This window comes from Olea europaea, unplaced genomic scaffold (assembly GCF_002742605.1).
Source record: "Olea europaea var. sylvestris unplaced genomic scaffold, O_europaea_v1 scaffold727, whole genome shotgun sequence".
Taxonomy (NCBI): domain Eukaryota; kingdom Viridiplantae; phylum Streptophyta; class Magnoliopsida; order Lamiales; family Oleaceae; genus Olea; species Olea europaea.
In genome coordinates, this window is record NW_019265672.1 from 290,969 (window position 1) to 312,418 (window position 21,450).

Here is a 21,450-nt window from a genome sequence, read left to right on the forward strand (position 1 = left end):
ATATCACGTGATTCATTTACAGCTCATTTGGTACGGATTAAAATTTGATCTTAATTTAAGTTAAAATCAAACGATCAATATTAACCATATAATTCGTGTATCCCATAACTTTTCAATTGCACATTTCAAAAATTTCTATCATAATCCGCTAAAAAATCTAATTTTAATTACACCAAACACCCTCCTAATTGAACATATACTAGAACCACCTAAACTAGTGCTCTAACACTAATGGTAAGATATAATTATTCTTCTGAATTTGATAAAAAAGAAGTTAATGCTTCCACCAAATATTGCTTTATTCGTCACTTTTTGATTGTCACTTTAGTATAGATGTTATGTTTGACTTTGTCTGATTCACTTATCTCGACCAACAATTTTCATAGGTTGATTAAATTGAGAGCGCCTCTTTATTACCAATCGTTGTAATTGCGAGACTTTTTTGCACCTATTTGTAAAATCGACTTATTTCTTCTCTTTCTTATTCTTCTCACTTTCTACTAAAAAAAAAATAAATAAAAACGCATTTTCCTCGTATATATAGAAAAAGAACACTGTTTTACTGAATAGGATTGAATAGGCTTATGCCTTCTTTCGGTTTTTTATTTAGTTCGAAAAAGTTTTACATAAGACCGTGTTTGATTTTGTTGATCAATTTTTTTTGGGTGAGATATTTTTAATGTTTTGGTCACTTAGCTTAATTTTCTTAAGAGCCAAACTTTTAATTTCTTATCTTGTTAGTCACTATATTTAACTCATTTTTTGAAACTCAATGGAAATGTACGTTGGAACAATAATTCTATGTTAAATAATTTCGCGGATTATAATGGTTGTACAGGGCCAACACACATCATCACAGGTTAAGTTGGATAAAATCGCCAAGGACAAATTACAACTATTAAAGTCTCTTTTTCTTGTAGCGTCTTTCATTCCACTATTCTGATCGAGAAAAAGGCTCTTCCGAACGATCAAGACTAAAAACCGTTGAACCTATTTTAACGATTCTACAAAAATAATTAACATCTTTTGGAACACGTTGAATTAAAATCAAATTTGGAAATAAAATTCCTAAAATTCAATTATCATTTGCCACATGCAAGTTTTATTTTGACTAGACGTCTGAAATTATTTTATGTAGGATTTACGTTTGGTATGTGCAAGTTTCATATGTTTTCAAAGATAAGAGTTCATTAAAGTGACTCCATGATAAGAAATCGAAAGTTTGGTGTAACTTTCGTAATAAAATTATGTTGGGTAAGTTTAGTACCCAAATAGGATTTAAAATTTTTCATGCATCAACAAAATGAAAATAAACAATAGGAAATTATTTAGTCAGTAATCCAATGGGGTGATCTTTTCTTACGTTAAAATAAATAATATAACTCAAGAACTTAATACGGACCAATAAAAGCATTGTATACTCGCATCACAATTAGAGATATAAGTTGAGTTACATGAATTGATTAATGGTTCACAATGACATTTTATATTATTGTGACATCAAAGAGGATTTGGAGAACATAATTTGACTGTACCATGCGATCGCATGGTCAAATCCGATATGATATTTTTCGTTCTTTTTAGTTTCACCCAAATTTCGGAAAGCAGTTTGGCCAAAGTTTTAAGCTAATTTGGGATGCTAAATTCGACATCCTTGATTCAATAACGTGAAGAAGAAGGTTAGAAAGAGCTTGAAGGCGTTAAACGTTAAAAAATTAAAGATTTAAAGCTTGAAATTGAAGATCCAAAGCAAGGGAAAATTCAAAATCCCTTGATGACTTAATTGAAAGAATTCAAGGAATGTAAATTGATTAGTTTTCACCTCTTTGCAACAATACTTTTTGAGTGATGAATAATAAAAATCTCACTGTAATTTTATTTTTAGCATGTTAGGCTAAACTCATAAAGTATTGGGATTATGATGTAAATGGTTGATTTACCGTTATTAATTAAAAGAAATTAAAAGACTATTTCTTTTAAGTAAGATTTGTGCTATTTATATGAAATATTTGGATGCTTGATCACCATTTCGATAATAAGCGACTAATTTTTTTTCTCTCAAAATGTTTAGGATATTGTCATAATCAACTTAAGGTTCAATAGACATCATGAAATTTGTTTATGATTTATTTAATCTTATGAATTATCTAAAAATTTGAATTTGGAATAGCAATATTTTAAATTGTGTTTAAAGATAGGTTTAACTTTGTTCGACGGAAATTGCTGAATAAAATAGGATTATTGATTATGAATTTATATATAAATTAGACTAAAAGATATAACTTAAGAATTGGAATGAGAGATTAATTGATAAACCCTAACACACTTTTTCTTACATATATCTTTTTTAAAGCTTTCTTCAACTGCAGTTAGGTAGAAATTAAAATAATTATTAGTAGTTAACATCTAAACATACATTTAATAAATTATTTTGGTAACAATTGTGTTTGATTGTGAGTTGATACAATTAAAACTTAAGTTTATTTTTCGTGAGAACGATGCTCTCAACTAACCTAAGCTATTACTTATTAGAGATCTCGTATACTTGTGAAATTTCACTGAACAAATTTTTGACTCCATTGTTCAGCTATTGGAGTTATAATTTGAAATCATTAATTCGTAAGTAGGTCAAGTTCATTTTTGCTTTTGGTTACACTAATATAATCATATTCATTCTTTCTTGTATTCTTTAATGTTTTAAGATGTTTGCATGATGATATATGTAAAGTTTGAAAGATCCTAAGCTTTTAATGTTAGATCATAAGATTGAAAGAACCTTAAAATAATGAAGAAAGACACAAAGAGAAGTAAGAAATAATGAGAAGAAGAGATAATAGCCAATCAAGTTCCGAATGCTCAACCAGTTGTGGGATTTCAAGATCCCATATGTGGTGTATGTTTAGTCCAGTGTCACATATCCTCCTTTTGGACAAGCGTATTTCCAACTCAGACCAAATGTGAACGGTCGTGTCTCATCCAAGAGTCATGGTTTCAATCTTGTGAATATATACTTTCTATTAATCCCAAACATAATTTTGGGAACCCTATTGTATTTCCCACGAAGTAGTAACCATATGAAAAGAAAAGATAGCATGAAGAGTTCGCTTAATAAGACGCGAGCCTTTCTTTTACCCAAATTTGGCTACGTACTATTAACACACTCGTAAAGCATAACACTTGTAAACAAACTAAGTTATCAATAAGTCAATAAGAAATCGCCATTTGTCATTCCTCTAAAATGACCAAGTTAATTAGAACTTGGAAGAAAATCTATAAATATCCCCTCATTTGAAGAAGATAGCATGCAATTCAAATATCTCTATCTCAAGTAGTTATTTTACTTCTTGCTCCTATTTGAGCATCTAAGTTGATGAGTTTAGGAAGCGAAAATTATAACTAGATGAGTAGGATTTGTTGATCCGATTTATATCATCAATAAATTGGTGCCGTCTGTGGAAAAACTAAACAAAGGAAACCACCAATCTATCCACAAATTCAGAAGCCTTAAAGATCTAGAAAAATGAATGTAATAGAAACAAATCCGATATGTGCCAAAACACTAAAAGCTAGAACAGAAGAATCTAGAAATGATTCTGTTAAACGTGACATGAATCCAAAGAAGAAGTAGGAGAAAATGCCGACAGGATCCCAAGCTGATATTTTTCCCTTCCGATGCCCATCCTCAGGGAAGAGAAGTGCATGCTACAGAGGCAGTCCAAGAAATGACAGAAAAGCTAAAAGCGTTGGTGGCGAAAAATGTATATGCAAGTGCAAAGTATGATAATCGAAAGTCTAACTGACAATGAAAGGAAAATCGGAGAAAAACTAGCGTTTGATGCTAAATTTTTCCCCAGAGGCACTAACGATTTGCAGTGTCACATGCTTATGGTATGGCAGAAAAGTGGAAAAATCGCAAAATAGCATATCTTTTATAAACGAAGTAGTGAATTAGGAAACTCTCACGATTTCGAGGAGTAACCAGTGTAAGAATTAGAGGACGAGGAACTATAGTAGTTCCTATAATATTCATTCGCACAAGATGCCAGAAGGCCTATCGACCACAAAGAATGTGATGCATCAATTTACAGCAAATTTAACTAGTGACTACCTTCCTTACCAACAAACAAATCCCGAAATACTATAAACATTTATAAAGTTAAGTAGCATCATGCAAAGGAAAGGAAAATCCCTTAGAAGTTATTTTATACTATTGAAAGATGAGATGTTCATTAGTGAGATTACGTTGGGTGAGGAAGCAAAGAATGCTCCGTGGAATGGTCTATGATCAGGCACTTCCCTCTAGAAAAAGGCTTGCAAAAGGTATCCATTCTCTTTTTTCCAATTAATAGACCATATATTTAACGAGATTCCAATAGAAAACATTTTGGAGAATCAAAGGAGGATGGAAACTCAGAGAGTGATGGAGTATGAAGAAGTTGCACGCGCAAGAGGAAATTCTCACTTTTCTTATTATTCACAACGTTATTTACAATCGATTTATATACATAGGGTGAAGGAAGAGAAAAAAGAAACTAATCTTCTAAATTTGGAAGTAAATTGTCCTACCAAAAAAATACAAAGATTACAATCTCTAATTAATTCCAATTACCAAAACTTCTCCCTTATTATATTCAGCCCTTTCTACACTCCCTCTCAAGTTGAACTGTAGATGTTGATCGTGTTCAACTTGCTGATAAAGTCGTGAAATGCTTGTCTAGACAATCTGTTTGTGAATATATCGGCTGTTTGTTCTTTTGTAGGAGTATATGTCATACAAATAATCCCTTTGTCCACATTTTCTTTGATGAAATGTCTGTCTACTTCGACATGTTTAGTTCTATCATGTTATACTAGGTTGAGAGAAATGTTAATAGCTGCTTTGTTATCACAATAGAGTTTGATTGGAAATTCTACTTCAGCTTTCAATTCTTCTAAGAGTTTATTTATTTAAAGTCCTTCATATATTCCTTGTACAACAGCTCTGAATTCAGCCTCAGCACAGCTTCTAGCTACCACATTTTGTTTCTTACTTCTCCAAGTTGTCATATTTTCCCATACAAAAATGCAGCAGCCGGTAGTAGACCTTCTATCTTCTGTTGATCCAGCCCAATCTACATCTGTGAATATTTCTACTCCTTTACTCTTATTTTTCTCGAAGAATAGACCGTTCCCAGAGGTTCCCGTTAGGTATCTAAGAATTTTATAAACTGCTTTTAGATGAATCTCTTTGGGAGCGTGCATATGTTGATTGACCACACTGACTACGAAAGCAATATCAGGTCTAGTGTGTGAGAGGTAGATCAATTTTTCAACTAGTCTTTGATATCTGTCCATTTCCACGAGTTTTCTAGTGTCCTTTGTCACTTTTGCTGCCTCAATAGGTATATCACCTGGTTTACATCCCAACATGCCTGTTTCGGCCAACAGGTCAAGAACGTATTTTCGTTGGGAAACACTGATACCTTTCTTTGATCTTACAATCTCCATTCCCAAGAAGTATCGCATTTGTCCAAGGTCTTTTACTTCAAATTTAGCTGCTAGGCACTTCTTTAGTCTTTCCATTTCAGCTATGTTGTCCCCTGTCAAGATAATATCATCCACATATACAATAAGGATAGTCTTTGCTCATTCTCTGGATAGATGATAGAACATTGTATAATCTAACTGCCCTTGTTGATATTCTTGAGTTTTCAATACCTTTGCAAATCTATCGAACCATGTTCTAGGGCACTGTTTAAGCCCATATAAAGATTTCCTGAGCTTACATACTCGATTTTCCTCATTTGACACGTTGAAGCCCGGTGGTATTGTCATGAATACTTTTTCTTCTAGTTCCCCATTGAGAAATGCGTTTTTAATGTCTAACTATTGAAGTGGCCAATCTAGGTTTACTGCTAATGACAGAAGAACCCAGATTGTATTTAGTTTTGCCACTGGTCCGAATGTTTCTGTATAGTCAATGCCATAGGTTTGAGTATACCCTTTGGCAACCAAATGAGCTTTGTAGCGTTCAATCATCCCATCTGCCTTTTACTTCACGTTAAAAACCCATTCGTACCCTACATGTTTCTTTCCTTTTGGCAGGTTTACCACTTCCCATGTTTCATTTTTCTTTAAGGCTTTCATTTTCTTCATCACTGCCTCTCTCCATTTGGGTGATTCCAAGGCTTTTTGAATATTTCTTGAAATTTTTTTTCATCAAGGTTAGCAGTAAAAACACGAAATTCTGCAGATAGAGCATTATAAGACATGAATTTTGAAATAGAATGTAGAGTATATAATCGGGTTTGTTTTCTGAAAGATCATCACTTGGATCGGAGGGATTTTCATCAGTTCCTCTCACTGGTTCGGACTCTTTTGGTGCTTTAGGCATGAGAGTTTCCTTACACTTCGATTTAGGCCTTCTTGAGTAAACTAGGATCTCTTTATCACCTTGTTTTCCTTCATCTCCCTCTGAATTCAAGTTATCTTCTGTATATGGTACCTTAGAAAGGTTAGGGAACGTGAGGTCAGTTGGGGAAAGGTCAAAGTCTAGGAACTCTTTATTTGAGAACCGATCTTTACTCGAGTTCTCCCCCTGAAGAGAAGGTTTCGGGAAGTAAGGCGTGTTTTTGAAAAAACTGACATCAAGGCTAACTATGACTCTATTTCCATATGGGCCATAGCATTTGTACCCTTTTTGAGTATGTGAGTACCCAATAAACACACATTTGATAGCACGTGGTTCAAGTTTGTTTCGATTTTGGGAGTGAATGTGTACAAATACAGTCCTATCAAATACTTTTAGAGGTAGGTTTGAACTAAGGCGAGAAGTAGGCAAGTATTTTTGGAGGCTTTGTAAGGGTGAGTCAAAGGAGAGCGTGCTACTAGGCAACCGGTTAATTAGATAGGTAGATGTTAAAATGGAATCCCCCCAGAATATGTTTTTGGCATGTTCATAGTAACCATTAAGGCATGAGTTACTTCTAGTATGTGTCTATTTTTCTGTTCAGCAATTCCATTTTGTTGGGGGTATGGACACTCGAGCTTTGATGGACTATTCCATGTTTCTTTAGGTAATCTTGCAAAGTAGCATTGAAATATTCTATGCCATTATCAGTACGGAAGATTTGAAGTTGTGTTTGAAATTGTGTCAATATCATGGAATGGAAGTTCATAAATATAGATCTAACATTGGTTTTTTCTTTCAATAAATAAACCTAACATACCCGAGTGTGGTCATCAATAAATGTAACAAACCACTTTGTTTGGGTAGGATTAGGAATGCGAGATGGTCCCCATAGATCACTATGAATCATAGCAAATGGTTTAGATGGTTTGTACTCACATTTTGGAAAAGATGTACGCTGATGCTTTGTAAATTCACAATTTTCGCATTGAAAGTCAATAGGTGTTTTATTCATGAAAATTGAAGGACAAACATGCTTTAAATATTGCAAGCCAGGGTGACCCATTCTACTATGCCATAACAAGATTTCACTATCCTTAGAGGTAGATGAAGAATTACAACTGGAAATTTGACCTAGTGTACTCACATCAGCTTCGTGGAAATAGTACAGTCCCTCGCATTTCTTAGCACTGTCAATCGTCTTCCCCGATAAAAGGTCCTGAAAGACACAATATGATGGAAAGAAATTAGCAGAACAATTGGATTTTTTTGCTAATTGACTAACAGATAACCAGTTACACGATAAAATTGGAACATGAAGGACCGAATCCAATGTTAGGGAATCAGATATTTGAATATTCCCTTTTCATGCAACAAATGAGAGTGAGCCATCTGCAATTTTAACTCGAATGTTACCGGGACAAGTAGAGTATGAAGAGAATAGGTGATACGAGTCCGTCATGTGATCGGATGCACCAGAGTCGATAATCCGAGCATTTTTATATCATGAAGTATTTAATGCTTTAAGAAAGATACCTTTGTGGGCTAGTGAGCTAGAGGGACCTTTAGGGGAAGACTGATCAGATGTGTGAAATTTTGAGAACATTTGATAGAGTTGCTCCAGTTTCTCGGGATTAAATGCACTACCTGAGGCTGGATTGTTTTTTGTTTCAACTTGATAACTCTGGCTCCTCATGGATTGTCTTGATTTCCATTCGTTGGGTTTCCCATTAATTTCCCAACATGTGTTTATTTTATAGCCTGGCTTGTGACAATGCTCACACCAAGGACGACCCCTTTGTTTTTGGGTCGACCCATATATAGATCCCTTTGAAAAAAAAAATTCCACTCCCAATTGAAGGTCCATTAATATGCTCAGTTTCTGGCCCAACTGTCGGCCCAATTAACTTACCACGTCTCGTTGGGTTTCCCATTAATTTCCCAACATGTGTTTATTTTATAGCCTGGCTTGTGACAATGCTCACACCAAGGACGACCCCTTTGTTTTTGGGTCGACCCATATATAGATCCCTTTGAAAAAAAAATTCCACTCCCAATTGAAGGTCCATTAATATGCTCAGTTTCTGGCCCAACTGTCGGCCCAATTAACTTACCACGTCTAGGCCCAGACATTGTACCATATGGAGGTCCAGCCTTCTTTCCAGCCAAGGCCGATACTTCTCCAGAGGCCTTCTTCGACATTACCTGTCGACGAGCCTCCTCACGATGCACCTTCGCAAACACCTCTCAAGTGGATGACAGTGGACGACGACCTAGGATTCGACCTTTGACTTCATCCAATTCTTGATTCAGACCTGCAAGAAATTTATAGACTCATTCATTTTCCTGCTTCTTTTTGTATAAAGCGATATCATCAGGACACTTCCACTCCTCTTCACTGCTTAGGTCGAGATCTTGCCAAAGAGATGTCATTTCCATGAAGTATTCAGTGACATCTCTTGTCCCCTGTTTTGTCTGTCATAAACGAGTTTTCAATTCGAAAATTTGGGACGCATTACCGATGTCTAAGTAGGTGTCTTTCACGGCTTCCCATACGTCTTTTGCTATCGGAAGGAATAGGTAGGCTTTTCCTGTAGAAGGTTTCATAGACTTCACAAGCCAGGCAGTTACCATGGAATTTTTACAGTTCCAACATTGCAGCTGGGTGGTATTTGTCGGCTTCTTCATTTCTTCGGTAAGATAACCCATCTTCCCTTTTCCATCAATCACTAATTTTATCGACTGGGTCCATTCGCAGTAGTTTTTTCTTTTCAATTTTTTAACAGTGAGTTGGAACGATGAATTCTCGAATGAGTTGTGACCAATTGAGGAATTAACCTCTGTTTCGGTATCTGACATTGCAGATGTCGGACTGTTAGCGAGGCATTCCACCATGGTTTGCTAGGTCAGAGCACTGGGTCTGATACCAAGAAGAATTTGCACACGCTTATTATTCACAACATTGATTACAATCGATTTATGTAATAAGGTGAAGGAAGAGAAAAAGGAAACTAATCGTCTAAATTTAGAAGTAAATTGTCCTACCAAAAAAATACAAGATTACAATCTCTAATTAATTCCAATTATCATAATTTCCCCCTTACTGTATTCAATCCTTTCTACAGAGTAAAATCTCGTTAAAGAGACTGGAGGAAAAGCAACAACATTTACATTTGGATTGTCTAGATTGCAATGTCATAGCTCAAAGTAGTCCAAGGACATAGTGTGACTTTTGCCGCACCCTTGTCACAAGATATCAGCGAAGCCTATCTATCTCCTGAGCGACAGAAAGGAACATTTTGCAAAATCCATTGTACTAACATCATGATACAGACGAATGCTACGAAGTGCTGAAAATGGCCAATAAGCTGAACACGTCGAAAAATATGGCTACCGCACTAGGAGGCCGAAGGTTTATGCATTCAGTAAGGCACACAGAATCATCTGATGCATTGGTTAATGCTATAAACTCTCAACCTACACTGAGAGAGATTAATATCATAATCAAAATCCTGTATATGGGAAAAGGTGTGAAAAAACGTTAATGACATACACTCCCACATATCTAGAGAGCATATACCTAAATATTTTTTAATCTAAGGTAATCCTAAAAACTATTCTGTCAATTGTATCTGCTAATTATGTAGGGAACCATATGTCTTCCAACGTGACACGAGCCGAAATAACAAATTATGGGCTTAGGTATCTTCTGAAAATAAACTCTATAGTATATCTGAAATTGATCCAATGCAGAGTCAAAGCCCCAGGACACTCATAGTGGAACATCGCAAATGATGTCATAGAATAATAAATTTAGTTCCTAAGGAACAAATTATCTTGATAATAAAGATAGAAAAGGAGGAAGAAGTGCATGCTTAAAAATCCTTGTTTAGGAAAGCGAGTATTCGATGTTGTGAAATGAGAGGTGAAAAACATGTCCACCAGTAACGATAACTTAGGAAGTACTAAAGGAAGCATGTGCGATGAAAGTAAACAAAAATAAAAATAAAAATACTGCACCTAAGGTCAAGAAAGAAGGATTGATAGTAAAAGGCGAGGCCACTCCTGCTAGGTAATGAATAATTTTCACATAAAAGGAAATTATCATCAAAAAGAGGTGATACCACGTCCAGTTATCTTTAATAGTCATGACATAATTGTAGAAGCACACAAAATGCATATGAATGAAAAAGTTATGGCAGGGGAAGGAACAGTATCCGCATACTCAATGTTGTCAGGATGATCTAATAAAAGTTTCATTTGGAGACCAGCATTGTCAAAATGTGAAATCAGGACAAGAACGATAGATTTTAATGTTGATATAAACTCATTATTAATGCATCTACGAAGCATGCCTAAAATAACAAATGAGAAACAATGAAAAATCGAAGTGGGCTAGATGAACAAATTCGCGTAACAAACAAAAATAATATCTTAGAAATAAAATTTCCAAGACAAAGCAATTTTATATAAATAAAGAATGAAGCTTCGCTATCATTTAAATAATGAGACAAAAATAAGCTATCCTAATTTACCAAGGACTAGAGATTTCTCAAAAGATGGATTGTCCTAATTAACTTGAGCTTTGCCCCCTAAAGATACCTCGCTTGTGAGTGCAAAAAATGAAGTGTCAATAGACTCATTAATAGCCACATTCCCACTTGGGAGGATAATTGAAGAATCAAATTGAGAAAGGTCGGCATGAATGGATGGAGTATTCGAAACCCCAAAGGCCAATGAATGAACCTCAAAAGAAATGGTACCCTCGACATCATCTCCATGAGCCTCCAAAAAGTCTATATTCCACTCAGGATAAAAGCTTTTGATAATGTCAAGTACTTTGTTCCCCCATCCTGCATAGCATCCTCAACTAACTTCACCTTGTTAGCAGCTGCTCAAGAAAAGCTAGACCCCTTGGACACTAATTTTTTCTCAGTATTTTTCAATCTATGACGAAGCACAACTATCTCATTCCTTACATTATTTAGTTCCATTAAAGCAACTTTGTGCTTAGACTTAGTCGTTTGAAACTCTTCTCCACGATGTGAAGCATCACGCTTAGCCCTTGCAATATAGGTTGCATTTGCTTCGTTCGCCAAATTTAAATCTGAAGAGATCTTCATTGCATTAGAAAACTAAGGAAGCCTTTGCCACAAAATCTTTAGCATCCTTACTCATTTTCTTATTCTTGTTTATCTCACTGTCAACCTCATTTAGCTTTTTTGAAGACTATTACACATCTTCCCAAAGGAGCTTTGAAAGAAAAAATTATCGAGTCTCAAAATATTTAAACTTTATGTCAATAGAAAAATTGTGAGAAACATCTTATTCTCTTCTTCGTAGCCTTTATGACTTGAGTATTTAACTTGTTCGGTATCTTAAAACTTAGTGCCCTATAGTCATTTAACTTGGGAGTCATAGATTTAAAACTCATTACAAGAGTCATTTATTAAGCTTAATGACGAAAAGTCTGTACATAAGATAAGAAAAAATATACATGCTCACATATAGAAGGAGAAAGAAAAGTTTTACAACAAAAAATTTAACATGAGCTTTTTATTAAAAGGTCCTACTAGCATTAGTTTTGACTTTCATACTTTGAGGAAACTATTCATTCACTAGTAATTTTTTTCATGTCCTTTCTCTTTGATTTAAGGTTTTGAATTTTGCTTACGGGAGACTAGTGAAACTTTTCACACATGGGTTGCATATACAATTTACTCCATACTGGTTTAAAATGAATTATTTGGGAAAAGTTCACTGTTTATAAATTATATATAGCACCTTTCTATTTCTCATTTTTTGAATTTGAGAATGCATTTTTGGACCATTGTATTCCTACAAATGTGTCCAAGTTTGAGATAGGGAGTTAAAAAAAAAGGGTTGTGTCATTGGCAATGATATATATATATATATATATATATAAAAGAACCATTAAAATGTGCAGCCAAAATGGGAAACAGACAAGGCCATATATAAGTAGCTAATAACTGTTCAAGATATTTGAGCTTTCATTACTTGATGTTATATTTTAAAATCTATGAAAAAGAGTTCTTTCAATTTTTTTCTCTGATCACATGTTTTACATAATTTTGCTTGTCGATGTGCATAATTTTTTATGCATTCCTCTCCGTGTTATTCATGATTATATTACTTGTTTCCCTTTGTTATTCATGATAAAAAAGGGAGGGAGAAATTGGTATTTTGTTTATGGGGAGTTGAGTGTATGAGTTAGGGGGAGAAATTGATACATTGTTGAGATAGATATGAATTGTTGTGTTTTTTACTTATATATTTGAGTTAACTGGAGTTATTTTGATTTCTGGATGGAATGTCAATATTGATGTTGTGTTTAGTGTTTTGTCAATATTGATATTGGTATTCTATAGCTCAACTTGTCATGTTTAGTTTTCAAGTTATTGATGCACGTGGTGTTATGTGTTTTGGTGTTACACATGTTTTGCTTGCGTTATTTATACAACTTAGTTATGTGCTTAATTGTTAGTTTCCAATTGCTTTTACATGTGATATTGTTGATTTCACGTGTTTCAGAAAAATAGATATCACAACTGTTGACTTGAAGTTTGGAAATTGAGTCTTCGAGTTAATAGTGTTAGGTTGTGTTTATTTTAATTTTGAAATAAATAAATTTGTCAATAAATGCCTAATGGGGAGCTTGTTAGGTCCATATTGTAATTAGCTAGTTTTCATGTTCAAAATCATAATTATTAAATTGTAATTAAAGTCAAATAATTGGGAGTCAATAGTATATGTCTTGAAGGACTTGAAGAAGTCAAAGATGAACCAAGTAGAAAAAGTAGTCGTAAAAACGCTCGATGACTGTATTCGCAATTTGATGACTTTTTACAACCTCATTTAACCTTAAAACACTTCATACTATATATGTCTAAGCCATAATTCATCTCAAATATCTTTAGTTTTAGTGCTTCGATCATTATTTGATGCAAGAGAACATCATTTGAAGATCATAAACATATTTTATAATTCTCTTGATTCAACCACAAGATCAATATACAAAAGATCAAATACCAAAAATCATTACCTTTACCAACAAACCTTTATTGTTTTGAAATTGGGAAGAGAGCTGGAGTTCCAAAACAAGTTCGTTCTTGGTGATCCATGCAAAGGAAAAAGAAATCAAGAGTTGCTGAAAAGTGCATATTGCACAATCGAAGAGCTTCTTCGGTAATTTACATGTTAGATTAGAGTTTATTGAGATTTAATTTTGTTTAGACCAATTGTAAGTTATCTTTTCTAGTGGATCGTTTCGACAATGTTAGACCTAAGCTTTTTGATTCCTATGAAGAGTTCTTCAAGGAATTTTTCTTTGTTACCAAATTCGGTCTTATTTACTTCTATGCTCTTTTATTTTTTTTATTTTTTTTTATTTTTTTTTTTTGGTATATTGCATGATTGATACTTAAGAGCTTAGTTTGATATTAAACTTAATCATCTAGAAACGATAAACAAGTGACTTGTTACTTTTTATTGGTTGATTGTTTCCGCACTATACACCTCTAGATGATGTTGGATCTAAATGCCATTCGTGCTAATTATTTTCTGAAGTTAGTTCAACATCCAACATTCCAATTGCTCATTGGAACAATTATTTTGATATAGGTTGGAGAATGAGCATCCAAATAACAATGTTACTACAGTGACAAGTTTAATTTCAGGTTCAATGACAGAGGGGACACGTGTCAATACATGATTGGACAGTTTGGAAAAAAAAAAAAAAAAGCAACAACAACAACAACAACAAAACAACACTCAATTACTGTCTACAACACTATCATGTCACCTTCATCATTAATATTGACCTTGTCCGAGGAGCAATTAGAGCTGTGATAAGAGTACTACTTCCTGTTCACGACGTGTATGATGAAGATTGATGCCTATTCACAACGATTACTAAATGAATACCAGTTAGGGATCATACAACTTGTTCAAAGGACAGTAAATCCAATTGAACTTGTTGATTATCAAGATAACAACTTCCTTCTCTTTTCATTATTCAGTTCAGAAAAAAAAACGTGTGCTTGTACACAGAAAAGGTACATAAAATGCATTTTCTGGCATCTTGCAGCAACTATTTAATTACTGTTTTGATTCTTAGATTGAGTGGAGATAAAACGCTTTTGTGTTAAATCGGCATAGAGGTGGAGAATCGGGCAGGCCAGGCCAACATATGGTTGACGACCTTTGTGTTAAATCGGCATAGAGGTGGAGAATCGGGCAGGCTAGGCCAACATATGGTTGACGAAGCCCTGGTGGACATATGCATGCTATGGACCGCTCATCACCTGTGCAAGTTTTTAAAAAACTGTCATGCCCACTGAAAGTATGAGAACTGGTTACCAGGTGAAGTGCGATTCATATCTTTATTTGTAAACATTGTGGCAGAAACCTAAATTCTAAAACCTCTGGAAAAATAGTCTCGTAAAGACTCACGATCGCATGGATAGAGTATTCAAACTCACATGAGAAGCATTTTTCCAACATAATGAAAAGAGAAGTGTTCATCTTCCAGTTACTTACAAACAGAACATGATGTTGAAGGCATCGTGCATCTTGGTTAAGAACTTCGTGGGACGGTGTGAAATGGGAAGGCATGAAGGTGGTGTGGAAGGCTCAGATTTCTTCTCCTTCTCCCTTCTCCTTAACTGAAAGAACCGTTGCATAGCATCAGCACACTCTGAAGCCAATACTCGTCGAATTGTTATTTTGGGGTGGAACGGGTGAACTGGAGCAGCAGGCTTGTCCATTTGTTCCAACCCATTTCCACCATCTCAATTCAAACTCACATGAGAAGCATTTTTCCAACATAATGAAAAGAGAAGTGTTCATCTTCCAGTTACTTACAAACAGAACATGATGTTGAAGGCATCGTGCATCTTGGTTAAGAACTTCGTGGGATGGTGTGAAATGGGAAGGCATGAAGGTGGTGTGGGAGGCTCAGATTTCTTCTCCTTCTCCCTTCTCCTTAACTGAAAGAACCGTTGCATAGCATCAGCACACTCTGAAGCCAATACTCCTCGTCGAATTGTTATTTTGGGGTGGAACGGGTGAACTGGAGCAGCAGGCTTGTCCATTTGTTCCAACCCATTTCCACCATCTCCACTAGGTAAAAGCCTACAGTTTGTTAATCAAAAATCAGATTAGACCAGTTTCACTATATAACAGTGTAAGATTCAATGTTATTTTTTGTAAAGTAAGGCAAAATATAAGCAGTTTATGTCAATGCGTAAATGAATTTCCATTAAAATTTTGAAAAGAAGGAAAAAATATATAAATTATACGTCAAATTGTAAAGCAAATGATAAAAGACAGAAGGTCCTCTATGCTGTTCTTGACGAAACTGTGAATACATGTCTTGGAAGGCCATAAGCACTAACAATGACAAAAAACTTGTAAACTGGATCCTTCCCAAATGAACTAATTATGTTATGAGAAGACGACCACAAGAATACAAATTACCCATAATTGGAAAAAAAACAAGGAGAAATACATCGTAGCAGCGGAATTGGCAACAAATTTGAAGGTAAGCAATGTGATAATTTAGACATAATTTTTGAAAAACTAGATTTATCCACCACGATTTACAGAAAATGAGCAGAAAGAAGCCAACATCTCGGAAATCGTGGACACAAGCCTTTGAAGAATTTGTGTGAGCTCAAAATTTTGAAACAGTAAATTGGATGCCAGATGAATAACGAGAGAATTGGTCAGCCAGAAATTGTAGTGAGCTCAAAAATACGGTAATACCAAGAATTGACAGTTAATATTTCAAATTCACGATGAATAATTAGTCTAAAATGGTTGCTAGATAAACTAGTTTTCATCCTTTACTAACTGATATAACCCTTCTTCTCAACGTAAATCCCACTTCACTTTCTTGAATAATAAGGTTAAATACGCCAATGGTCACTAAAGTTTTGAGTAATTATGCCAATGGTCATTGAAGTCATTTTGTTATGGTAATAGTCACTCAAATTTCTAAACGTTACACTAATACTCAATTGGTTAAAAAAATTAAAATTAAATCCTATATGGCACCAATAAGTGCTAATGTGTCTCCAAATAACATTATTTATTAAGCCAAGTCTGTAAATATCATTGTTAAAAGGAAACTATGAGTTTACAATATGATTTAAGGCAAAAAATGTGACCAAAATTTAAACCACATTACATTTTCTCATCTTAACATGTATAATTCCCAATTATTAATGCACCAATTTAATGACGTAGGTGTAATAAATAACGTCATCTGGTGACATGTTGGTACTTAATGGTACCATGTAGGATATAATGTTCTCTGACCAATTGACCATATGACAGTTACAAACTAAGTGATTATTATTATAAGAAATAATTTCAGTGACCATTGGGCGTAATTACTCAAAACTTCAATGACGGTGGTGTAGAATAATACATTATTAAACGTGCAAAAAGTAGATAACCAAAACTTTGAATTAAGATACGGTAAGATAGATAATAAATTTACTTATTTCGAGGAAAAGAAACAATCATTCACATAATTCTATGTACACAGAAAAAATAGGAGAAGACCGATGGGGATGATGAATTTGTAAACTCTCATAATTTAAGCTAATATACTGCACATACAAACCTATATTTTGAATAAAAAGAGCTATTCATAAAATCAAAAATCGAGTGGAGAACATATACTTAGTAACAAATGATTCCTAATTCATTTTACTAATGAAATAAAAAATCAGGTAAGAAAAAGGAAAGAAGAAAAATAATTGAATAGAAATTCAATATTTGAGATAAAGAAATTAAGTAAAAAGTTAAGATTATGCAGGGGAAACTTGTTTAGCTTTTAGTACAAGTAATGGTCCAAACTGAAATTTGAATGAATAGTTTAAAACAGTAAAATTTTCTTTAGTGGTTAATGATCCTTTAGTTGCATAATATTATTACAAAACTAAGTTGTCTAGTGATACACAATGAAGGCTTAAAAAAATAATAATAATAAATAAATAAATAAAATCATGTGAAAGATTTGCAAATAAATCAAGCGAATTCATATTTTCTTGTTTCATTCTTTTTTGACCGGCAAAATAAGAGGCATTTGGAAAATAAAGAAATTTGGAAGGGCAGAAGAGGCAATTTATGAATTATGACTTCAATCCTGTTGTAAAGAGTGACCTAAGCCACCTATTTGAGGACATGAGGTACTATTGCATTTATTTTCAACTAGCATTGAAACATAGGAATTTACGTCACGGCCTGAGTACAGAAGCAATGTAATTGCAAGAACTTTTGCAAGAGATCAACTGGCTTCATGGATAAGAGACGACCAAAACTCAATGTTCTTCAAAATAACTAATTACCAAATTAAACTAAATGTGAGAAAAGAATCTATAACAACTGAAAATATCATAGTTAAACAGCTTACCTAATCCAGCTGCCATCAGCTCCTAGTAGCTTATTGGGGGCTCCCCACACAACAGTGTCAATTCTAGCTTGAAGTATTGCTCCAGCGCACATTGGACATGGTTCAAGAGTAACATAAAGTGTAGTTTCCTGCATAAAAGGAAATTCAGGTACTCACATGGTCTTGCTACTCTATTCGCATAATCTACATCCAATACAAAATAGCAGAAGTGTTAAGAGCGCGGAAGACAAAAAGTTTCTAAAGATTTAGTACTCAGAACTTAGTTGCATCAAACACATGATCTATGTTATTAACCAGATACAACTTAGGTCACATCATCTTCCTATATGATACAGCACCAACGGGACAATTAATTGAAAATTAGAACAGATCTATAGAGAAGGGGAATTAAAGAGAAGAATAGGGGAAGAAGAAGATTCAACAGAAGGGGAAGAAGAAAATAGGAAAAAAGGAAGTCGCCATAAGCCACCAAAATACTATTCAATCATCAACTAAAAATTACAGAGCAAAGTATGTTTAAATAGTAAAACAAACCCTAACGAGATTGGGCCCGAGCCCATACAAGTCCAATTTTAATTGTCCAAGAAAATAAATAAAGCGCAACTTTGATAATAAAATAACTAAATATCCGATGTCCTCATCCTTTGATACTTGGACTCTTCGAAATGGTTGGAGTACCCGTGTCGAACACGACACGACATGGGTATGGGTATGGGATATGTGTCGGATCCTCCAAATTTTAACCGGACACTTCGCCGTTTTTTACTTCTTTTTTCTTTTCCTTTTCTTTCCCGTTTCCAATAATTGAAAACTAAACTCCAAAATTATATTTTATTAGTCTTAACATCTTATTTAATACTCATTTCCTTTTTTGTGAATTATTGATTTTGGTCTATTCAAAATGATATCTTGGGTTACTAAAAAAAATTGAAAATTGAAAAACGTACCCATGTACCCGTATCCGAAATTTGGATTCTTTTTAACCATGTCCCCGTATCCTAAATTTTAAAAAATAAAAGATCCGACACTTAGATACGTACCCGTATCCGTATCCGAGTCCGAGCATCATAGTTCTTATCAACTCTCTCGGGGTAGGAGAAAACTCGACCCTGTCAAGTGGATATATCACTATAGGCTGTCGTCAATTTCCCAACCATAAGCTAAGTGGTTAGGCAAGCTTCTTCCGGCGTCTGTAAAAATGTGTCAGTGGAGATCTGAACCTGGTGTCCTCACCAACTCCCCTTGGGTGAACGGGAGGTGATCTGGGCCAAAGAAAATCCTGCTGACTCCGATAAAACTCCAATAAATCTGGATCCAATTGCTGTAGTGTCTCTCTAGAAATCCTTGTACAATCAAAATCTGGTCCACCAACCCAACGAACGAGGAAGCGCTGAGCCTCTCCATCATTAGTAAACACAGTTTCTTCATCTAAAATAGTATCCATTTTATCTGTGTGTGTTGTGAGAGGTGGTAGTGGGTTAGAAGTGGCCAAATAGTCGGGATCAAGGTCCACAAAAGGAGGTAACAAAGGATCATCTGAGGGAATGAAATGATCTTTATAAGCTACTAGGTCCTCAACATTGAAAGTGGAGTGGTAACCAAGTGGTGGAATGTCAACAACATATGCATTTGGACCAACTTGCTTTAAAATTTTAAAAGAACCAGCACTACGAGCTTGCAATTTGGAGGCGGGACCATGTAGACGCCGCTCTTGCCTAATGCGGACCATAACGTAATCCCCAACATTAAACTTAATATGTTGTTTTTCAAATCAGCTTGGAATTTATATTTTGCATTACTAGCTTCAAGTTGTTTATTGATCTCAATATGCAAATCACGAAGATGTTGTGCAAATGCTTCGGCTAACACTGACACTCTAGCCTGTGGGGACATAGGGATGAGATCTAAAAGTTTCCTAGGCTTGTACCCATGAACGGCTTCAAATAGACTCATACCTAATGAACGATTTATGGAGCTATTATATGCAATTTGAGCTACACGAAGGATCAAATCCCAACTTCGATGATCCCAATTTCGAAGGTTTTCCCAGACTAGACAATGTAATAGGTTAGTAAGACTTCCATTAACTACTTCAGTTTAACCGTCAGTCTGAGAGTGGTAGGCCGTAGAAAATTTCAATTTTGTACCCATCTTTTGCCAAAAAGTCCTCCAAAATGGCTAGTGAAACGAACATCCCTATCGGACACAATGGACTTAGGAAGCCCATACAATTTAACAATCTCATTAAAGAACAACATGGCCACCTTAGACGCATCTAAGGTCTTGCTACAGGGGATAAAATGAGCCATTTTCGAAAAACAATCAACAACCACAAAAATAGAATCATGTTTCTTTGGGTGCGTGAAAGGCCTAATACAAAATCCATACTAACATCTTCCTAAGGACAATTGAGGACAAGAAGAGGGGTGCATAGGCCTGTGTTTTGCCTCTTCTGTTTGCTCAATTGACAAGTGTTACATGTACTAACAATCTTAGTCACATCTTTCTTCAAGCTAGGCCAATAGAATTGGCGTTCAACTTCCTCTATGGTCTTATCACGTCCAAAGTAACCGAACCCTCCAGCATGCATTTCCTACACTATGAAATCTCGCACTGAAATTCGAGGGATCCACAATTTATTGGCTCGAAAGAGAAAACCCTCCTCAAGTCGGAAGCCATCTGTGGTGTTTGATAGTCCCCTTTGCAAATCGAGAAAGATATCCTTAAAATCGGGACATGCCTCGTAATCCTCCTTAAACCTTTCAAAACCAATGACCTTGACACTCATGATCGACAAAAGGGAGACACGACGACTTAATGCATCAGCTGCTTGGTTCTCTACGCCCTTCTTATATTTTAAAACAAATGAATAGGCCTGTAAATATTTAATCCAACGACCATGTCTAGAGCTTAATCTCTTCTGGGAGTTGAGGTAACGGAGGGCCTCGTGGTCCGAATAAAGGACAAATTTCTGGAACAACAAATAGTGGCGCCAATAGCGCAAAGCCTGGACAACCGCATACAGTTCCTCATCATAAGTTGAGTACCGTTGTTTGGCTTCATTTAACTTCTCACTGAAGCAGGCAACAGGGTAACGATCCTGACTCAAGACTCCGCCTATACCTACCCCGGAGGCATCACATTCAACTTCAAAGACTTTGGAAAAGTCAGGAAGATACATGACAGGAGCCTCCGTCATTCGCCTCTTGACCAACTTAAAGGCCTTAGCCGCCCCTTGTGTCCAAAGAAACTCCCCTTTCTTCATGCACTCCGTGATAGGCGCCATAATAGTGATAAACTCTTTCATAAAGCGACGGTAAAATGTAGCTAAGTCGTGAAAGCTCCTGACATCATAAATAATCTTAGGTTCAAGCCAGTTAAGAATCGCTTGAACCTTGGCAGGATCAACAGATATCTCTGTCGAAGAGACAATAAACCCCAAGAAAATGATTGTATTGGTAAAGAAAGTGCACTTCTTGACGTTAGCATACAGATTAGTTTCATGTAGGGTAGAGCAAACTTATGTAAGGTGGTTACAGTGTTGCTCCTTAGTCTTACTATAGATGAGAATCTCATCAAAGTAGACAACAAAAAACTTACCCATGAAAGGTCGAAGAGC

At 35.2% G+C, this 21,450-nt stretch overlaps 1 protein-coding gene across 1 annotated transcript in view; it reads right to left on the minus strand.

Moving 5' to 3' along the window:
- Positions 1-3,403: 3,403 nt before the first annotated feature.
- LOC111390919 (tRNA(adenine(34)) deaminase, chloroplastic-like) overlaps positions 3,404-21,450 on the minus strand; it is a 24,471-nt gene continuing 6,424 nt past the window's right edge. Inside the window, exons 3-6 of the mRNA XM_023016042.1 lie at positions 17,832-17,959; positions 15,522-15,541; positions 14,948-15,194; positions 3,404-3,702 (exon numbers count right to left, since the gene is read on the minus strand). Of these exons, the coding sequence (XP_022871810.1) occupies positions 3,597-3,702; positions 14,948-15,194; positions 15,522-15,541; positions 17,832-17,959 (501 nt within the window). The 3' untranslated portion in view covers positions 3,404-3,596. The remainder of the gene's footprint in view (positions 3,703-14,947; positions 15,195-15,521; positions 15,542-17,831; positions 17,960-21,450) is intronic.